At 42.0% G+C, this 19,700-nt stretch overlaps 1 protein-coding gene across 1 annotated transcript; it reads left to right on the top strand.

Moving 5' to 3' along the window:
- The first annotated feature begins 248 nt into the window (after nucleotides 1-248).
- On the top strand, nucleotides 249-14,765 carry znf296 (zinc finger protein 296). The gene is made up of 3 exons (XM_084717755.1): nucleotides 249-532; nucleotides 5,047-5,430; nucleotides 12,696-14,765. The coding sequence occupies exons 1-3, from the start codon at nucleotides 481-483 to the stop codon at nucleotides 14,486-14,488; spliced, it is 2,229 nt and encodes a 742-aa protein (XP_084573881.1). The 5' UTR covers nucleotides 249-480; the 3' UTR covers nucleotides 14,489-14,765.
- The last annotated feature ends 4,935 nt before the right edge of the window (nucleotides 14,766-19,700 follow it).

Raw genomic sequence — 19,700 nt, 5'->3', positions numbered from 1 at the left:
AAACCACAGACGTAGTTCCTCGGAGCTGCTGGTGAGGAAGTAAAAGATGATTTACAGTATCAGATGTGATACTCTTGGTTGAAACAGTGGTAAAAAAAAAAAAAAAAAAAAAACAGAGAGAAAGTGTAGGGGGGAAAAAAGCTTTAGCGTGGAAAAAGAGTGCGTTACCCGAGGAGGGCGGGGTCAGGGTCTCAGAGCGGAGCAGGGCGGGCGGTGCTTACAGTCGCCCATGCCCCCTTCTGCCCTCCGCTGCTCGCTGCGCTGCGGGGAAAGAAGCAGCAGCGTGAACTTGAACGCAGCCTTCAGTGCGAGTCCAGGCAGAGGACAGTCTGCAGACAGCCTTATCAGTGAGTCTGTCCCCACCTCTCGCCTTTCGGTCAACTTATCGGAGCAGGAGCAGCTGGACGGATTGTGACGGGTTTCTTTTCTAGCTGTTTGGGACCCAGAAAGGTGCCAAACAAACGCGGAACGCTCGACGCGATGTCCAGGCGCAAACTTGGAAGCAGACCGCAGCACCTGAGTGCAATTCAAGGTAAGGAGCCGGAGGGAGCAGCGATGTGTGGACACGGCGAAACTGTCGTGTTGTTGTTGTTTTTTAATGTGAAACTAAAACAAATTCAGGTCAGAGTTTGGTTTTATTGTCAGTCTGCGCGCAGGGTTTGGATGCGCGCTGGCACCAAATGATGGATGAGCGTGTTATTTTAATTTTAAAGCGTGTAAAAACACTTTCCAGCTGTATTTTTTTAAAGTGTACTTGTGATCTCAGTCATGCCTGTGTGGATGTATTTTTAATCCCACAGATAAATATTTAGATAAGAGATTATAATTTCTTGCCCTGATTATTTGTCCTACTGTTACTGCAGTTGTGCTCAGAGAGGAAGGACCGGTTTATTGGCACGCTGTTTGCAGAGGCTACAGGTCCGAACACGATGATTAATATTTCCAGGTTAAAGCAATGATCAAGTTTCTCAGTAGGTCTCTGGGACAGTTTCCATCCATGAGAGACTGAGTCCACCCTGCTCCATAAATTACAGAGTGCTGAATGTATTTACACCAGTGGTTTTTAAAATCCGAGCCCTCCCCTTAGACAAAGATTGATAAAAGATGCCCTATTAGTTTACTTTTGTTCAATTGTTGGGGGTCTATGGGATCGTGATGATGTTTGACCCCACTGACACTCAGCACATAAAAAGGTTTGTGCAGAGGCAACTGACTCTGGGGAAATAAAATTTCCCAAAACTACTGTGTCTCTGAACTATTTTTCTAAACAAATCCCACACCTTCAGGCTATTTTGTGAGATCTCTTTTTGATAACTTAATGCAGTTTCTCTGAGCTTCCCCTGAAACTGTTTGGAGCCCCCCTGGGAGGCCCGCCTCCCACTTTGATACCTCTGATTTAGACAATTTAAATAATGTAGTTATTAGTACAAATTTTTTTTAAAAAAGAAGGTGAATAGATCCCATTCAAACTGTTCAAACAGCTCACAAAGAAACAAACATGAGATGTTTGAAAAGGAAACAAGAGAGAAACTTCAACGCCATTTGTGTTTTTTACAGTTCTCTACTGGAGACCAGTGGTGCGTGTCTGGTGTGACCACAGGCCCTGACTCAATCCTGTCTGTGTGTGTGTGTGTGTGTGTGTGTGTGTGTGTGTGTGTGTGTGTGTGTGTGTGTGACCGCGCCTTGCAAGTCTGCACAAACAGCGCAGCCCTGAAACAGGAAAGGTGACATTTTTCAGAAACAACTGGCGAGATCCGACTTCAGACTGTACTGTCTGTACCTGTCCTCCTGTATGCTAGCCGAGGCCTAAGCCTGGGCAGGTGGATCCACTCGAGAGGCATCAAGGTGTGCCCATGACCAAGTTGAGCAATAGTCTACTGACCCCCCCCCCACCTCCTCTTCCTTTTCCTCCACCTCCTGCTCCTTGAAGAGCTCTACCTGGCTGGGAGAGTTTGTTAACAGAGATTGTGTCCACTCCTCTGAGCTCCTTTCTGCAGACCACAGGAGATTTATCAGGTCGAATCAGATGAGCTGTCCTGTACACATGCACACACACGCACAGTGGCTGCTCTTATCTCAAACACCTTCAGACATTTTTTTCTCTCTTTTATTGCAATCCACTTCCTGTTGAGAAACTCCCGCTGCCGCCTGTGGCTGCTGCCAGGGCGAGTTCTAAATGTGAGTGAAAGGTGAAGCATTTTTGACATCAGTAATTTCACTTTAGTGATCGTCACGTTAACCGTGGGCTTGTTGACGTTCCTGTAGAGGTGTTGGACATTTGTTGGGCTCCTCTCTGCACCCAGCAGCAGCAGCAAGAGCGAGAGCAGAGCGACTTAGCAGATCAGTTTTGGGTTGGTTAAAGGAAGTGGTCAGTATTGGCTGAGCAGATTGGCCTCGTTGCTTTAGAGCTCACAACTGAAAGTAGCACTTTCAATCAACACGCCTGTTTGTTGTTCCACTGAGGTCTAACAGTATTTGTGCCACTTTGGGTCGTTGGTTTGCAAGAGCGCAGTCAGGAACTCTCTGAGCAGAAAACATTCAGGGTCAAAGGTGCTCAAGTTAAGAGTTGATTTGTCTCTGTGTTTGTGAGAGGTAAAAATACTTAAGAGAAACCACTACTATAAATGTTTTCATAGATACTCAACCAGAGATCGACTGATAGGGTTTTTTCCCGGGTCAGTACTGATTAATAGTAATCAAGGGGACTGATAAGTGATATTTGGAACATTTAAACAATATTTAAAATAACTGTTTTTGTGCTAATTCAACTGCACTACATTTTGGAGGTAAATATTGTACTTTTTACTCCACTAGGTTGCATTTATTTGATCATTTTAGCCTTTTAGTGTGCAGATTGAAATGATTAATACAAAGTGTAAATCAACTGTTATGAACAATTGTGATGCACAGGGTTCAACATTAATGTGGGTCAGAAGTCTACTTGCCCAAAGTCAATTTTTACTTGCCCCTGTGCAAATTATTTTATTTATTAGTGATTATCAAATAACAACAAAGAAGTTTAAGTTAACTGTCATGTTTAATCTAGGGCTGTGACATCAAAGAAAGCTAGAAAATAATTAAAAAAGGTGAGTTACATTTGAAAATCAGGAAATCTCCATATTTGAGAGGATGAAAGCAGCATTTTCTGCCATTTTTGCACACAAAATTACTCAAATCGGTTATCAAAATTGTATAATAGTTTAATTCTTTTTTGCCTAGCATGGCATTGGCTCTGCATTTTACTTGCGGGCAAGTGGACAAGCCTTATTGTTGAGCCCTGATGCATTATTATGGATTAAGCTACCCAGCAGTACATAAAGTATCCTAATTAACAGTCAGATAGTGCTGTGGGCGGGACTACAGAGTGGACCAGAGACACAGTGAGACAGCTGCATCAGAGCCAAATTCATTTTCTATTCATTTATTTTTATCAGTAACTGGATTTTAAAAAAATAAAGATTCAATCACTAGTCGATCCCTACACTCAACAGTGGGTGAAAAATATTTGATGAAAGGCTTGTCTCAGTTCATCTACTGATAATTGATTGTTTGGTCTATAAACTTTAGTCAGGAAAGTGTGAAAAATGGTTGTCATGAGTTCCCGTCTTCAAAGTCTTTTGCTTGACCTACAGTCCAGAACGTAAAGATATTGACTTTACTGTCATGGGAGACAAAGAAAACATGATGATATTCACATTTGAGAAGCTGAGACCTGAGACTTCTTGCTTGAAAACTCATTTTTGTGCTCTGGACATCAGTTCATCTGTAACGTACTTGTTGGTGTCCACCTTTAACGTGACATCTACTTCATGAAGTAAAAAAACCTTCAGAGAAATCATGAACCTTTTCATAGACAGTCAACTATCTACACTCTGTGGAAAAGATCACTTAAGGCCCAAGGACTGTGAGAAATATAGCTCTAAAATCATTTGAACTCAGGTGGATGGAGGCGTCCACATCACAACTGTAAAGCTGCAATCTGGACTAGAACAATTTCCGAACTTAATTTTTATAGTTGAAGTTGTAGTTCTTGGTACTGACAGCCCTTGACACCACTGAGAAAGACAAGACTGAAAAATACTGGATGAACATAGATCTCATTTCACCTACTGATGAGTTTCCCTGATTTACTGATCGTTTGGTCTACAAATTAATGTCAGGAAAGTGTGAAAAATGGCTGACGTAAGTTCCCAGAGTCTGAGGCGAAGTCTTCAGATGTCTCGTTTAGGTCTGAAACTAACTATAATTGATCTATCTGTCAGTTATTTTCATGATGAATCGTTGAGTCTGTAACATGGCAAAAAAAAAAAATGTAAAAAATGGCAAAGAGACCAAAGTGAAAAACATTTTCTTTTGTCCCCACCAACAGTCCAAAACTGAGTCTGACTCTTTCTTTACTATCATGAATGACAAAAGCAGCAAACCTTCAAATTGAAGAAGTTGGAACTTGTCGTCTTGTTTTAGTTGACCAACAGAGCAAAAAAAAACAAAGAATAGTAACTTTACTGTCATAAGAGACGAAGAAAGCCAGATGATTTTCATGTTTGAGAAGCTGGATCCCTTCAATCGTTGCATGAAAAATGACTTTAAAGATCACTTTTGTGTTAAAAAAAAAAAAAAAATCAATGAAGATAGGAGCAGCTGCGTGGGTCCACGATCAAGATGAACAAAAAACTTGAAAAACTTTCTATATATAACGAGCAGTGGTGTTAAAATCTCTGTGTCATGAACTGCACTTGTGTATCTGTTTGTGTTAAATGATAGAGATGCAACTAACGATTATTTTCATTATTGATTAATGTGTTGATAATCTTTATAAATCAATAAGTTACTTGGACAGACAGACTGGAATCAGACAACTTGGACATTTTTTCTTACTCAGAACGATTAATTATCAATATATTTGGGAATTGATTTAATAGTTGAAAACTAATCAGTTATTCAACTAATCACTGATGATCATGTTTTTGCTGTGCATATCAGTTTCTCTGAAAAAAAAACCATCATATCTGTTAGTAATTGAACTTTTCTCATCATGTTTCTCAGATGTCACTGACATGGCGGCAGATGGCACCACTCCATCAGACGACCAGCCTCTTCCTCCTCCTCCTCCTCCACAGGCCCAGGCTCCAAACGAAGGTCGCGACCTCTTGACCTGCGGCCAGTGCAGCCGGGCCTTCCCGCTCGCCCACATCCTGGCGTTCATCCAGCACAAACAGGGCGGCTGCCGTTCTCGAAACCAAGCCCCCAACGCTAACGCCACGCCCCCTTCACCTGCCAACCGAGCACAGCAGCAGCACGTCACCACCGCCGCCACCATCATCGGCGAGCTGGGGCCAGGCTTCATCGAGCTGAGGAGAGGGGGGGCGGCCAGGGGGGACAGAGCGTGGGGGGAGGAGCTCGGCGTGAAGGCGGAGCAGAGCAGAGCAGGTGAGTGAAGAAGAAGAAAAAAGAAGGCAGGTTGCTAATTAGTGACTCTGTTTTTTGTTTTGTTTTATTATTTTTTCTCAACCGCCCTCCTCTTCATCTAACAACTGTCCCCCTCCTCCCCCTCCCCTCCTCCCTCTCGAGTCCAGCTCATTAGCTAGCCGTTGCCATTAGCAGACCTGCGTGAGTTAGTGACGCACAGGCTAATTGTGTGGAAAGGATAGGCGTCAGGAGCGTTCGGAGGGCGCAGAGGGTCCCTGAGGGCTGCACACCGAGCAACTGAGCTCCAGAGCTGCTTCCCATCTCCCTGACTGTCAGTCTCAGAGGTGTGAGTGGCCAGGTAAACATGTTTCTGTCATCCACTACAGCCTGGACAACAGAGACTCGAACCACAGTCTGTAAAAAAAATAAAATAAATAAAAAAATTCAGGATTCAGTGGTGATGAGGCCATTTAGAGGAGCAGGACTGGGTACCGAACTTCCGAAACTTTTGTGACACTGACTGAATGGTTTCAATACTCATCCCGAATTTTGATATCTTAAGACTGGTTTGCACCGACAAGGATGATTTTTTAAATCCAATTAAATCATGATTTAACTTTAAATTATGTTGCACTAAACTTTTAGACCAGTTTAAAACTAAGAAAGATTAATTTCTCCTTGAATCTCACTTTAGTTTTCACTCTAAACCCAGATTAAATTTAAAATACATGTGATCCAGTATTGACTTTAAACTTCCACTTGAGGAGGTTTAACTTTTAATTAGTTGCCTTTTTACATGGACTGAGTAAAATAATTTTTACTGGGACACCATAAGTAGGCTAAGTAGGCTAATCAACTTTTTAGGTAGCAAGCAAACAATATAACGTGATTTGTTTGTTTTTAGCCGGCTAGTAAACAATGAGACGTATTCCTACATACTTACTCAGTCCCAGCAACACTCAGCTTTGTTAAACACTTGATTCAGATTAGTCATTTATGGTATCCGTTATTTCTGAACAACAGGCCGTTGCTATGAATAAAATACAGTTGCTATGGACACAGTATTGATCATAGACTCTTTAAAACAAGTAAAATAATTTTTAAATCACCAAAATTATTTTTAAATAAATATTTTGTGTCAAATTATTGACACATGTAAAAAGTGGTCAAATGTACAGGATGGCAGTTATTATGAAATAAACACCTTCAGAATGATTTAAGAGCTCTCCACTTGGTGTCAGGGTCCTCCTTCACCCTGCTGGCGTCAATGTACATTAACCTTCAGTGGTAAATTACATTTTTATGTTATGAAACTGCTGTGAGTGTGAAACTGAAGATTTGCACCGTAATGTGTAATGTACTTTTCATTTCATTTCAAAGAAGTATCATTGATGGACGGGTATCGAAGTAAAGGTATCGCTGCTGGTACTGGTACTGAAAGTGTTTGAACAATATTCAGCCCTAGAGAGAGGTGTGATGGTTGCAGTGTTGCACTACAGTATGAAACGGTCAGAGGAGGAGTGGATGCATGCAGCTCTCCTCGCTGTCATGACACTGTAATGGAGGACGTTGCATCATGTGCAGCTCCTCTGCCATCTCCCACTGTTCTGCCCCGGGCCGAGCCACCAGTGCTCCTGGGAATCTCCTCCTTTTTCTTCATCTCACACATCTTGTTCTCCCTCTTCTTCCCCTTGTTTTCACAGTTTCTGTATCTTTAGCTATCCCTCTAAAGTGTATCATACATTAGCACTGATTTTCCTAAAGGTTTTTTTTTCTTCACGGCTTTTTCTGCTGCTGTGTTTTGGTTTTTTTTTAGAGAAAATGGTGATGGTGCCAAATACGATATGTCACGGTGGGGGTCAATCAGCAATTCATGAATTCTCATTAAAATCCTTTTGAAGAATTTTCATTTCTAGTGGCTAACACTGTGTTTGAGATGGAGAGGAGTTGTGTTTTTCCTGCAAAGGTCAGACGTATTTGAAGGTCATGTATGTGAAAAAGATGCAGATGGACAGAGCATCTTGCTACACACTCATAGTAGGTGTGAGTGCCCCCTTTGCATATTTTGAAACTCTCTCTTGTCATGTACACACACGTTAGCAGTTCCTTCCTCTGTGTAACGCTCAGGGGACTGGTGCACGCACCGTTTCCGTTTGTCCACAACCTCTTTTGTTTTTCTATTTCAGTCTGTTATTCACGTCTCTCGTGCTCTGTCTGTCTCTCACTTACAGTCACAGAGTGCACCGGTTTGGTAATTTGGCGCCCGCAGGATTATACAACAAACCAAAATGTGCACAAACGAGACGAGAGGGGAATGAAAGAGCATGACGAGCTTGTGAATAATGAAAAAGTGGATAAGTTTGGATTAAAGTTTTATTAGTAAATGTAGGCTGCATTTGTTTGGAGTTTGTCATTTTTACCCAGCTTTTGGTGTGTTTATGTCCTCAGATGTTTAGGGTTGTGTATTGGCAAGAATCTGGCACCATGTATCACAATACAGGGGATATTATTCAGTATAATGGGTTGTTAAATGCTCTATTCCGATTGGTCTGTTACAGCATTTTAAGGTCTGTCATTTTTGGATGACAGACCGTTGCCATGGACACAGTTCTAATCATAGACTCTGGAGGAGTGATAAATGGATTAAATAATTTTTTAATTTATATTTTGTCTCAAATTACTTTTTTTTTCTGTAGGTAGCCATGTAATAAGGAGGATAACGTACAATTAGCAGGTTATTATTGTGAAATAAACAACTTCAAGGTGATTTAAGTCCTGCACCACGCTGTCATGGTTTATTTTGCAATAATGACCTGCTCACTGTACAGTGTCCCTTACATACTACTGTAAGCATGGCAATATATTGCATTTTTTTAAAAAATCTAATTATAGGAAAACTGTCATAGTATAAAGACCACACCACTGTAAGCCTTCATTAAAAAAAGTTTACTTTTTTAATGCGGTCAGAACAGTGAAGATAGATGGTGGTACTGTTATCTAGTAGTCAGGGGTTTAAACACATCACAAAATAATGACTCTATGATGGGGAGACCACAGATGAAGATGACTGCAGCTTTGATTATCATAATATTTCTACAAAAGAACTGAAGCTGAAGTTTGAAGCAAGAATACCAGGGGTGTGATCGATTTTTAGCAAGAATGAAGGTCACAAGGCAAGTAACAAAAACAGAAGCAATACAAGTTACAATACACCAATGCAAACATATAATACACAGATAGAAAAGACAAAATACACATTGCAACATTTCAAGTTTTAAGTGATCATAATCTTGTTCCTCTCCAGCCTTAATAACTTAGAAACCGCTGTAATCCAGAAAACAACTCAAAATTTAGTTTTCAGGTTACTAAGTACTGCAAATGATCTAGTTTAAGTTGTTGTAGTTGGGTTTTGTGTTTGTGTTTTGTATTACTGTATATTTATAAACTGAAAACCGTTAATATATTGTTCAATGTCAAGTCCAAATTTGCCTTAAAATAGCTACTTTATCATGTCGTCGACCGCTGTTTTGTGCAAGTATCAGTTCAGACACTTAACCTTTTTAGCATTGATATTGGAAAAACCCTACCAATACCCAACCTATAATAAATCACTGCCATAAATCTTTTCACGCAAAATATCAATTAAAAATTGATACAGTATCACAAAACATGATATCGCGATACTCAAGTGTACCAATGTTTTCTCACGCAAACTATAAAGTCTGTATAGTTTATGACATAAAGTTTGGCCTAAAGTAGCAGAGGACGTTTTAATTGGCCGTTCGGCAGCCTTGTGAGTAATAGGAAGTCTCGTTTGACTCGTTTAGTGGGAGGGAAACTGAAGCTTGTGAGATGACTGAAAGTGAAAGAACAGTTATCCCACAAACAGAACAGCCCTCCATCTCCATCTATTCTCTGAATTCGAGAAGAGAGAAGTGGCGACGAGGAGGACGGCGAGGAGAAAAGGGGGTAGAAAACGGGAGTGGGATGGATTACTGAAGAGCCGCGTGCATCTGTCTCATTCCTTTTTATTTATTCTCCTTGTTTGTTTTTTTTTTCTCCTCATCTCCAACACCCCCCCCCCTCCTCTCCTCCTTATTTCTTCCCCCCATCTTCAACACACTTTCGCTTTGCCCTCTTTCAATTTCTCGCGCCCCCCCTCACCACCGCCGCCGCCACCGCCTCCTCCTCCTCCTCCTCCTCCTCTCTTTTCTCCTCCCTCTGCCTCCCAAGGGAAAAGAGATTCTGCCTGCTGCTCGTTAGTGCTCCCAGCCAATCTGCATTTTTAATTAGTAGTTATTGCTTCTGCTTAATATTCAAGTGCTACCCCGGGCCAAATGGGAATCCTTACAAAAAAAAAAAAGAAGCGAGGAGAGAGGGGAGAGAGGGAAGGAAAGAGAAACCGGCTGGGTATTGTGTTTCACTCCAGGACCCCGAGACAAAAGCCCCCCTCTCCGCCCCCCTCAGGGAAAGATTTGGAAGGTTTGGGGGGTGAGGAGGAGAGTCGGGGGTTGGAGGATGGGTCTCAAGTACAATCCAAAGGGGGTGACATATTTTCGTGGTGTCTCTTGGCCCCCCGTACTACATTATAATCTTTTTATCTCATTTTCTTTTTATCTCCTGAGCCCTGACCTACCTATCTCTCCCTGTTTCTCTCCCTCGTCTTTTTTTTTTTTTCTGTTCTCACTCTTCACCCTATTTTTAAAAGAAGTATCTCAACTTCTCCTGGGTTTCTCCTCAGGCTAGGTTAAAGGACATGAACACCACGGCTCCTCTCGTCTCCAGACAGAGGGAGGGCGGGAGAAAAGGGGAAAAAAGAGAGAAAGAAACAGTTGCTCTCTTTTTCATCTTCACTCTCCTCCCCCCCTCCAGTAAAATACAGAAGGATTTGACTTGAGGAAACATGAAAGAGGCTTATACCAGAGTCGGCTTTGAACCTCTCCAAAAAAGAAGAGAGAGAGAAAAAAAAAAGAACTGTTTTCCCCCTCAATTTGGGGATCTTCTCTCCAATTTTGATTTATGCAGAAAGGCCTCATTTGTCAAGCAGGCTGAGTCAGTGGCTGATTTGCATAAAGCGTTCGTTTTCTACGTTCTGCTAATTAGCAATTTGCAGCTTAATTGGAGAGTGGCTCTCAGTTAGGAGACAAAGCTATCCACATATAAAAATATCTCCAGATGTACTTTGTGACACGACTCGCATCTCTTGTTGGCCTTTCAGCTTCATTTCTCTATTCTGATGCTATTTTTCCACTCACTTTTTACTTGTTGTGTTCTTCATCACCTGACTCTTCTCTTCGTTTGAGTCTGTATCAATCAGTCTGTGCTACTCTTCTGGTAGACTTATCTTATATCATGCTGATACTCAACTGTAAACCAGCTATAATCAATATTTATAGATCGAATCATTGTGACATTCCCCTAACAACAACACTCACTTGTGAGTAGACAACCTGCGGTTTATTTGAATAGTAGGGATGTAAAATTGGCAAATTTGCTTATTTTTGTTGTTATTTTTACCATAACTGTAAGATATATCAGAGATGTCAGCTGTAGAGATGTCTGCCAGTAATAATGGGTCTAGATGGCACTCAGCTTGTGGTGCTCAAAGCACCGAAAACATACATTTGTAAAATTTAACAGCAACCAAACGATGACACTTTCCCATTTCTGTTCTTGCTTGGTTTATTTTGTGTAATCAACTTTGACATCTGCATTGGGTTTGAGTTTATTCTGCAAAATAACGACACCAAGAAACTTGTTTTTAGGGTGTGTCCATATGTTTGAGAGAGAGAGAGAGAGAGAGAGAGAGAGAGAGAGAGAGAGAGAGAGAGAGAGAGAGAGAGAGAGAGAGAGAGAGAGAGAGAGAGAGGCAGGTGAATCAGAGAAATAAAATATTATTTTCTGATTGTTTCACAGCAGATATGGTATCTCAATACAGCCTGACTGAGTTTTGGGAACACTCAAGCTGTCATTTTCTTTAGTCTGTGGCCCAGCAGGTAAATTAGGTCTCTAACCTAACATGAGTGAAAGCATGTAACATGTATTTTAGATGAATGAGATGTATACACTTTGAAATAACACCATTCAACATAAATTTTGTGTTCATGACACAGAGATCTTCTATCTTGAAGTTATTGTAAACAAACATTGTGATTCGTTTTGTTTGTTCTAGCAAAGGGTCACATGATTACTTGTATGTGAAAGAGGTTGCTTTCAGAGTGTTGATGAAACCACAGATAACAATCACTCAACTCTTTGGTTCTCCTCAGCACTACAGATGTCTTTTAAAATATTGTTTTGACTTCCAACCACAACTGTGCTCATACCACTGTCGTTTCTCTGCCGTCGGCTGTATCAGTTACAGCAGTTACCAACAAAAAAGTGAACCAACTGTTCACTTCATGATCAAGAAAAAACAGCAGACAGACAAAGTTGGTGTCAGGCTGGTGAACATAGTGGAGCATTTAGCAGCTGAGGAGACAGATATTTCCCTCTGGAGTTGATGACACCAGTGGAACCAAAGTGGAACATAAACTGAGTTAACAGCAGAGTGAATATTGAAATTACAATCATCGGGTGGACAAAAACAATACTCCAAATAATATTAAAGTTGCTTTGTATCTGCTGGATGTGCAAAGAGAAAAACCTTTTTGCTAACAATATCAACTTTTTAAATATGCCAGATGTTGCGTTTACTGCTTTTTTCCCCCAAGTGGTCAAAAAGGTTTATCCTGGATTCATGTATTGTTGGATTAATTTGAACGCCCCTCAAGTCAGAACAATGGCTTGTTACATAACTCGCCAAGTTGTCGTCTGTTGACATCATATACGCAGAAACATGGCAGACGAAAGTTATGTTCAGTTGCTAAATGTGATCAACGCACTTGTTCCATATCAATTTTTTGCTCACATTTAATTTATAATATGGTAACAGGTTGTAACCGTTAGCTGATGACCATGCAGAGCAACCTAGATTAGCTAGAATTTATTTTAATTTATTTAATTTATTTGCATCAACTCTGATAAAAAGTCAGGCAAATCAATTCAAATTTCAGTGGTTTTAGGGAATGTCCTGATGCAGCAAGGAGTCTGGGACAAAATCATTTTGTGACATGAAGCTTCAAACTGTTTCAGCATCCTTCGATAGCAACATGAATATTTAATGGGACAAGTCTCAGCAAACCTATCTGATGTCAAAACATTTCAAAAGTGACGTTTTTTGCTCTCTGTATTCTTTACTAACAACCATTTGAAAGTTGCTTAATCTGTCCGTCTTTGTCTTGCAGTGCCAGAGGAGCCGACCTATTTCACCTGCCAGCAGTGTGAAGGTGTGTTTCCATCTGCGTGGGCGCTCTTACAGCACGCTCAGCACACGCACTCCTTCAGCATCTACCAGGAGGATGAGGAAGGCGATGTTAGAGGAGGAGGAAGAGGAGGACTTAAAGAGCACAAGACTGCTGCAGCCACTCTGGACCCTCGCCACCTGAGCCAAGCTCTTGCCTCCGCCTTCCAGCCCTCTGCCCTGCGCCTCAGTCGCTCCCGTCAGGCACACTCCACCTCCTCCTCCTCCTCCAGTAACCTGCAGGCGCTGAACTTCTCTGTGCGGCTCCGGGAGCTCGCCGAGGGGAATAACAACACCACAGCCAGCTCCCCTGGAGGCCTGATGCTGTCTCCGTCCTCTTCTCCACCAGCAGCTTCACCCTTCCCTCAGACCAGCACCCTCCAGGCTGACTTCCACTGTGAGCCGTGTGACCAGAGCTTCCGGTCCCTGCGCGCCCTCTCCGCCCACCGCCGGACTCACACCTGCGAGAGGCCCTATCACTGCGGAGTGTGCGGGCAGGCCTTCGCCCAGAGCGGCCAGCTGGCCCGCCACATAAGAAGTCATCACAGGGTGGCAGGAGGTGGAGGAAGTGGACATGAGTCAGTAGAGGTGGCAGTGATGGAGGAGGATGTAGGGAGGCAGGGGATGAGAGGAAGGTTTCAGATGCAGCCAGCTGGAATTATGGGAAAGGGGATGGTTGGTGCAGACATGAGAGTGCAGGGCCCCGCTGAGCTTGACCTGACGCTGCCCAAACACCCGTCCATCGCCTCAGGCCTGATGCTGCTGACCTCTCAGGTCAGGCCGTCAGACAGGGAGCTGCTGAGGCTGTACCAGCGCCAGAGAGAGGGCGGAGAGGGAGGGGAGGAGGAGGTGGAGGGACAGGGGGAGCCTCAGCATGCCTCGCCCTGCGCCAGCCCATCTGAAGGCTCACTGGAGAGCGGAGAGACGGGGGGCAGCGGTGAGAGCGGCATCGCCAGTGGCAACTGCACACCAAAACGTCCGGAGATGGGCGACAGAGTGCGAGGTGTTGGAGAGTGGGAGAATGAGAGAGGGGAGATCATGGAGCGGGAGAAGGAGTGGAGCTCCGCCAAAGTCAGCGAGGCAGTGCAGGAGTGGCAGAGGGAGAACGAGCGGAGGAGTGTAGGAGGAGGTGTCATCAGTGGAGGAAATAACAATATCATCACTGCTGGTTCTGGTGGTAAGAAGAAGAAAGACGAAGCGTGCGAGTTCTGTGGTAAACAGTTTAGAAACAGCAGCAACCTGACGGTGCACCGACGCAGCCACACAGGTGAGAGGCCCTACCGCTGTGGCCTCTGCAACTACGCCTGCGCCCAGAGCTCAAAGTTAACACGCCACATGAAGACCCACGGCGCCCAGGGAGCAAAGGCCTCCTTTCTGTGCCAGCTGTGCGCTGTGCCCTTCACCGTGTATGCCACTCTGGAGAAACACCTGAAGAAAGTTCACGGCCTGAGCCACGCCAGTGTCGGTGCGTACGCGCAGGCCAGCGCTGCAGACACGCTGGCTGCGATAAAGGCTGAAGAAGAAGCAGTGGTGGTGAAGATGGAGGAGGATGAAGCCAGTTTGGATCGGATAGAGATGGAGAGCAAAATGCAGAGCGACATGGTGAAAAGCATTGAGGTGGAGGAGGGGCAAAGCCAGGCGGAGTATGTGGATAGCATTGGGAGTCCGGCCATAGTGGGCGACCTCCCACCTGAAAGCAACGCAGATGTGAGCTTAGCCTTGACTTCTGCACCTTGAAAGCTGCTCTCGCTCACTAACTGACATTAAAACAGCACTGTAGAGGATTTAACCCACCCATTCAAATTTAAAGAACTCGTCCCATCATTGAACTGCCAGTCAGGTTAAAGGGATAATTCAGATTATTTAATATGGGTTTGTCTGTTGTACTTATCCACGGTCAGTTTATCACCTACAGTAGATGGAGGTTAGCACGTTCCCAGGTTTGGAGAAGCAGAGAGGAGCACCAGCACGGAAGCTAATCAATGAACTGCTGTGGACACTGTCTGCAACAAATGGCATTTTATCCACTTAAAAAAGCTCCATGTATAAAAGTGTATATCAATTTAAGTGTTCGCTATATTTAGAATATTGCTTTACGTAGGGATGCATGGAATGGATTTTCTTCAGCCATTATGATAACTGGTAATTACCTGTGTATATAAGCCAAATATAAAAGACAAACTCCATGAATGAGTTCAGTAGTTTTACCTCACAGAATGCAGGAGTTGCTGGTCTGCCGCTGCCTTGATCTGTTAGTTAGTTGGTGTTTATTGTGTGATTTCTGTGAATCCAAACCATCTTTGTAAAGCACTTCAGTTAAACAATAATGTGAAACAAACTGACCGATCAAGGCAGTGGTAGACCAGCAACCACTGTGTTCTGCCCAGTAAAATTACTGAATTTGCCCACTGAGTTTGGTTGGTTTCGATTTGGCTTATATAACAGCAGTTTACCATCAGAAAAGGATCTCAGATGGCAAGGTAAAGCAATGAAAATATTCTTAAATCTGGTGTACACTTAAACCGATGCTATTTTTTTTTTTTTATTTTGACCTTCATTAAGTGGTTAAAATATGCTTTGTCGCTGACTCTGTCCACAGCAGTACATTGCTTGGCTTCTGTGCTCTCTGCTCCTCTAAACTGCCGCAGTGCCAACCACCATCTCCTGTAGGTTAACACACTGACTATGAATAAGTACCTCATACAACCCCACATCAAATAATCTGAACTATTGCTTTAAACTGGAATCTAGTTGAAATAAGAAGCTGTAGAGAACAGCAGGCCAGCACGGAGGCACCCAGCAGCCACCAGCAGCCACGTTGTTCATGATTGTATGCAAAGCTGCTGGCTGAAACTAAGTGCCTACAGTTCTTTAGACCACAGAGCAAAAACAAGGCCATGACATTCAGCAGGGAGATTACCAGATCTCTCGAACAGGAAGTTGAACCGCCACAGTCCACACCAACACAGGAAACTGATCACCATGTTGCAGTGCAGGATGCAAAAGACGAGTGATTTATCTCTCTGGTGACCCGCCGGACAGGTGGAGACAGATATTAACTGTCACATAATATAAAGAAGGGATTATATTGAATTTAAAAAGGAAATCATAGCAATAGAACAATGTTAATATGTTTTCAGGCAGTGTCAGCAGATGGAGAGAGGTCATATTGTGCTGCCTAGCTGTTTTTGAGAAGACCTTTTAAAGACTAAAGATGTTTGAACAGACACAGGGGTGAAATTAATCCAAACACTGTCTGCCTGCAGTTTCTCAGACTCCTCTTTTTAAAGGCGCTTGGTTGTCACAACACTTGTCACTTAACGTAATGTTTACAGGGCTCACGGGGCCCGGCAAGGTTGTGCTCCTGACTTTGTGACAGTATGTATGGATGGATGTTTTTTGTTCTAATTTCATAAATGTGAATAAGGAGACTTTAAAGTCTCATCTACTGATGTTTCTTTTTTCCATGTTTAGCTTCTATGCATAAGACGAAACAGCAATTTTACTTACACGTGAAACGGGTGTGTATTATTTTTCTCTATTTGTACCTATTATTATTATTATTATTGTGATGGTAATTTCTCTCTTTCACTGTTTACATTTGTAAAGTGCCGGACTGCTTGAAGCTCGTGCATGTTTTGCAGCCATTTGAAACTGTTGTTTTTTTGTTTGTTTTGTTGTCTGTGTTTGAATTATTCCTAATTTATGGATGCTGCATGTTGGTGGTTGTGTAAAAGTCGTTCCACTGCTGAACTACAGGGTCGAGAGGCGCGGGAGTAGCTAGTTGATTGGCGAGCACTTGGCTGAGTGAGTTTGTGTGAATGTTTTTTGTGTGTACATATTGGCAAAAACATCCTCAGGTGACACTTCTACTTGAGCCCTCTGTCCTGTGGTCTTGTGTCCACAACTTCTTCTGATGTATCAACAATGACAGTTTAAGTTCAGGGGCCTCGTTACAGAAACATGTACTTATAACATGTCCTATCTTAAGTTTTTAGGAAAAATCCAATCGTCCTATTACAGACACAATTCTTAAACTCACAAATGTGTCCTGTGCCAGACCGCATATCTTAAGAAACCCTTACTAGAACTGTAGACGTGATTCTTCAATTGACCCATCCTCAGTCCCACCTCTTTTCAGTCTGTATTCCAGTAACAGTTGGGCGAACTTGGCAGTCAAATTTCTTCATTTCTATTTCCTGTAGTGTGCTGTGCTCGGCTCACATATTAAAAAGAAAAAGAAAGCTAAATTTTAAAGATGGTTAAAATATGTTTCCTACAAAAGAAACCCATGGCCTCTAGTGACATCTTAAATTAGCTAATGTTAGCAAAATGCAAGCTAACAAGCTAGCTAACTATATAGATGTAGATTAGCCAAGTAGTTAGCGAGCGTTCTGCTGAAATTAGCTATCAGATGTAACTAGCTAGCCAACTATTGATCAGGCTTGGGGAGAGACGGGTCAGATGTAACAAGAATACATGTGGATAACAAAAAATGGTAAATGTATTTCATCACAGTTACAGATTAAAAAAAAAGATGTAATCAGATTACAGATACATTTAGTAAGAATGGGTATGATTAGCAGGATTTTAAAATACATTATTAAATAATGAAATGCTACCATGTGCAGTGTGCAGACTACAACACTTAACAAGTTTCCACTCGGGTCTCATGTGAAACAGTAGCTTCCCTCATAGCTGCCAATTAATTATCATGGCTTCTACTGAAAAAAAAATGTTTCTCTGAGTGGAAATTTCACCATTTTTTGTCTTTAAAGAAATTCCTCAATCAATAAATTGCATTCAACAAAAGAAGGACCAGTTGGACAAACTAATAAACCAACACTGAATATAAAATATTATATTTGGCTAAACAGTTTCACCATATTTTGTACTGAGGTAAACCAAACGTAACAGAAAGTAATCAAGTTACATTACTGTGATATTAGGTTACTGACTCCATTATTAACAGATAATTACAAACTCTATCAGAATTCATTTTTAAAGTGACCCTCCCCACCCTGCTATTGATGTAGATTAGATAGCGAGTGTTTTGCTAACATTGGCTATCTTAAGATGATGACTTTACAGGTCCCCATCTTTTTTACCATCTTCCAAATTAGTCTTTCTTTTCAACATAGAGGAGTCCAGCACATAGCATGTCTAAGTACAGGAAACAAGAAAGGAGAAGGTTAACCAGAGTTTCACCAGGTTCCAAGTTTGGTCAACTGTTATTCAAACACAGAGCAGAGAGGGGATGTGGTTTGGATGGGTCGACTGGCATTCGCCCTGTCATGTTGGTATCTGTTAAGAATTATATAGACATATGTACATAGACGTTACCTTCACCTTTTAACCATACGGCATCGCCGCCATATTTGACAAGTCAAGACTGACCTGTGAACAAAAACATGTAAACAGGGGAGCTGCTGTTTTCTGAATAAAAACTTACTCCCTTGTTTTACATGTATTTGTTAACAGGCCAGTCTTCCCTTGTCCAATATGGCGGTGATGCATTATTGCAGTGGATGAAAGCTGTCAATGCAGTGTATGCACAAGACTGCCTGTATCTATGACAACATCTGTCTTCACTCATCACTGACTAACTAGTTAGCTTGCTTGGTATAATGAATAAGAGAAGGCGTTCAGTTTAGGCTTTGATGAGTTAGAGGCACTAATCGTGTTGGCGGAGGAGAGAAAACCCTACCAGTTTGATCGATGTAACCACCAGGACCGCCATCATTTGGTTTTAGTTTCAATAGTCGTATTTTGGTGATCATGTTGATCTCCGTCTTCACTGTCATTGCCATATAGATCTAACAGCCATTTAAGGCAGTCATTTTGAATTTAGGACAGGGTCTATGCCATCCTAACTTAGTATTTTTTATTTAGAAATGTAACGAGGCCCCAGAAACACAAGTCAAGCTCGAGAAAATCTGTTCATTTAACAAATCTAACAGGACAAAGTTATCACGTAGAGTGCTGCCAGCTTTGTCGTGACTACTGTGATGACTCTCTGGTTTCTACTTGCATTCATGTCAGGGAAAACAAGTTGTTATGTGTGTTGTGTCATGGATGATTTTGAATGAGTGCAGTGTAACTGTTCAGGGATAATATTATGTACATAGATTGACATTCTTGCTGTTGCTCTACTTATTATTGTTATTGTTATTATTAACTGCCTCCACTTTTTCCTAGCATCGTCTCCTTTACGCTGAACACTGGCTATTGTGAAGCTCCGCTGTCTTTGTAAACTCAACACCATTTTGTAATTGAGGAGCCTCAATAAACAATTGAGGTGAAATATTTTGTATTCTGGAGTTTTTTCTTTCCTCCCAAAGTGTGTTTTTCTTGCAGTTTTTTCCACACATATTTAAGTATCTTTATCTAGCTCTGATGCTTCAAGTGAGCATTAAAATCCCCAAAACTGTAGTTAAGTTTGAGTTGCCTGTCAGTGAATAATATAATGTGATATATTACATGATGTAATATGATATAGTACGTTAGATATTATGCGTTAGATATGATACAGTAGACTACTATGAGGTGTGGTATTATACGATGTAATAGGATAGGATACAATACCACATGACACAATACAATACGACAGTGGTTCCCAAACTGAAGTGCATAGAGCCCCTGTGGGGGGGCGTGGATGACTAGGAAAGAAATATAAAGTGAAACAAAATGAAATGAATATGTTTTATATAAGGGAAATAAACAAGAGTTTGCTAATGCTATCATGCTAACCTTTATTTCACTAGAATCCTTTTTTATCAGTTGCTTCCACAATAATAATAATAAAATGATTGATAATATTTGAACCTTTGCTAAGCCCCACCCTCCTTAATTACTGTTGCTACGCCTGTCAAACTTTCCATTCTCACACTGTACACATGCAGTTTACAATGAAAACGGTGGCAGAGTTTACATTGAAATTGGGAGAAAG

This window comes from Lutjanus erythropterus, chromosome 4, assembly GCF_056507025.1.
Source record: "Lutjanus erythropterus isolate fLutEry1 chromosome 4, fLutEry1.hap2, whole genome shotgun sequence".
Lineage (NCBI taxonomy): Eukaryota > Metazoa > Chordata > Actinopteri > Lutjaniformes > Lutjanidae > Lutjanus > Lutjanus erythropterus.
Note: the sequence above shows the minus strand (reverse complement) of the source record. Positions and strands in the feature narration are given on the sequence as shown.

Excerpts from the sequence above, each read along its gene's own strand:
- znf296 (XM_084717755.1), top strand. The coding sequence starts at position 481 with ATGTCCAGGCGCAAACTTGGAAGCAGACCGCAGCACCTGAGTGCAATT. Across the intron at positions 533-5,046 it reads GCACCTGAGTGCAATTCAAG|ATGTCACTGACATGGCGGCA; the intron begins GTAAGGAGCCGG and ends CATGTTTCTCAG. Across the intron at positions 5,431-12,695 it reads GGCGGAGCAGAGCAGAGCAG|TGCCAGAGGAGCCGACCTAT; the intron begins GTGAGTGAAGAA and ends TTTGTCTTGCAG.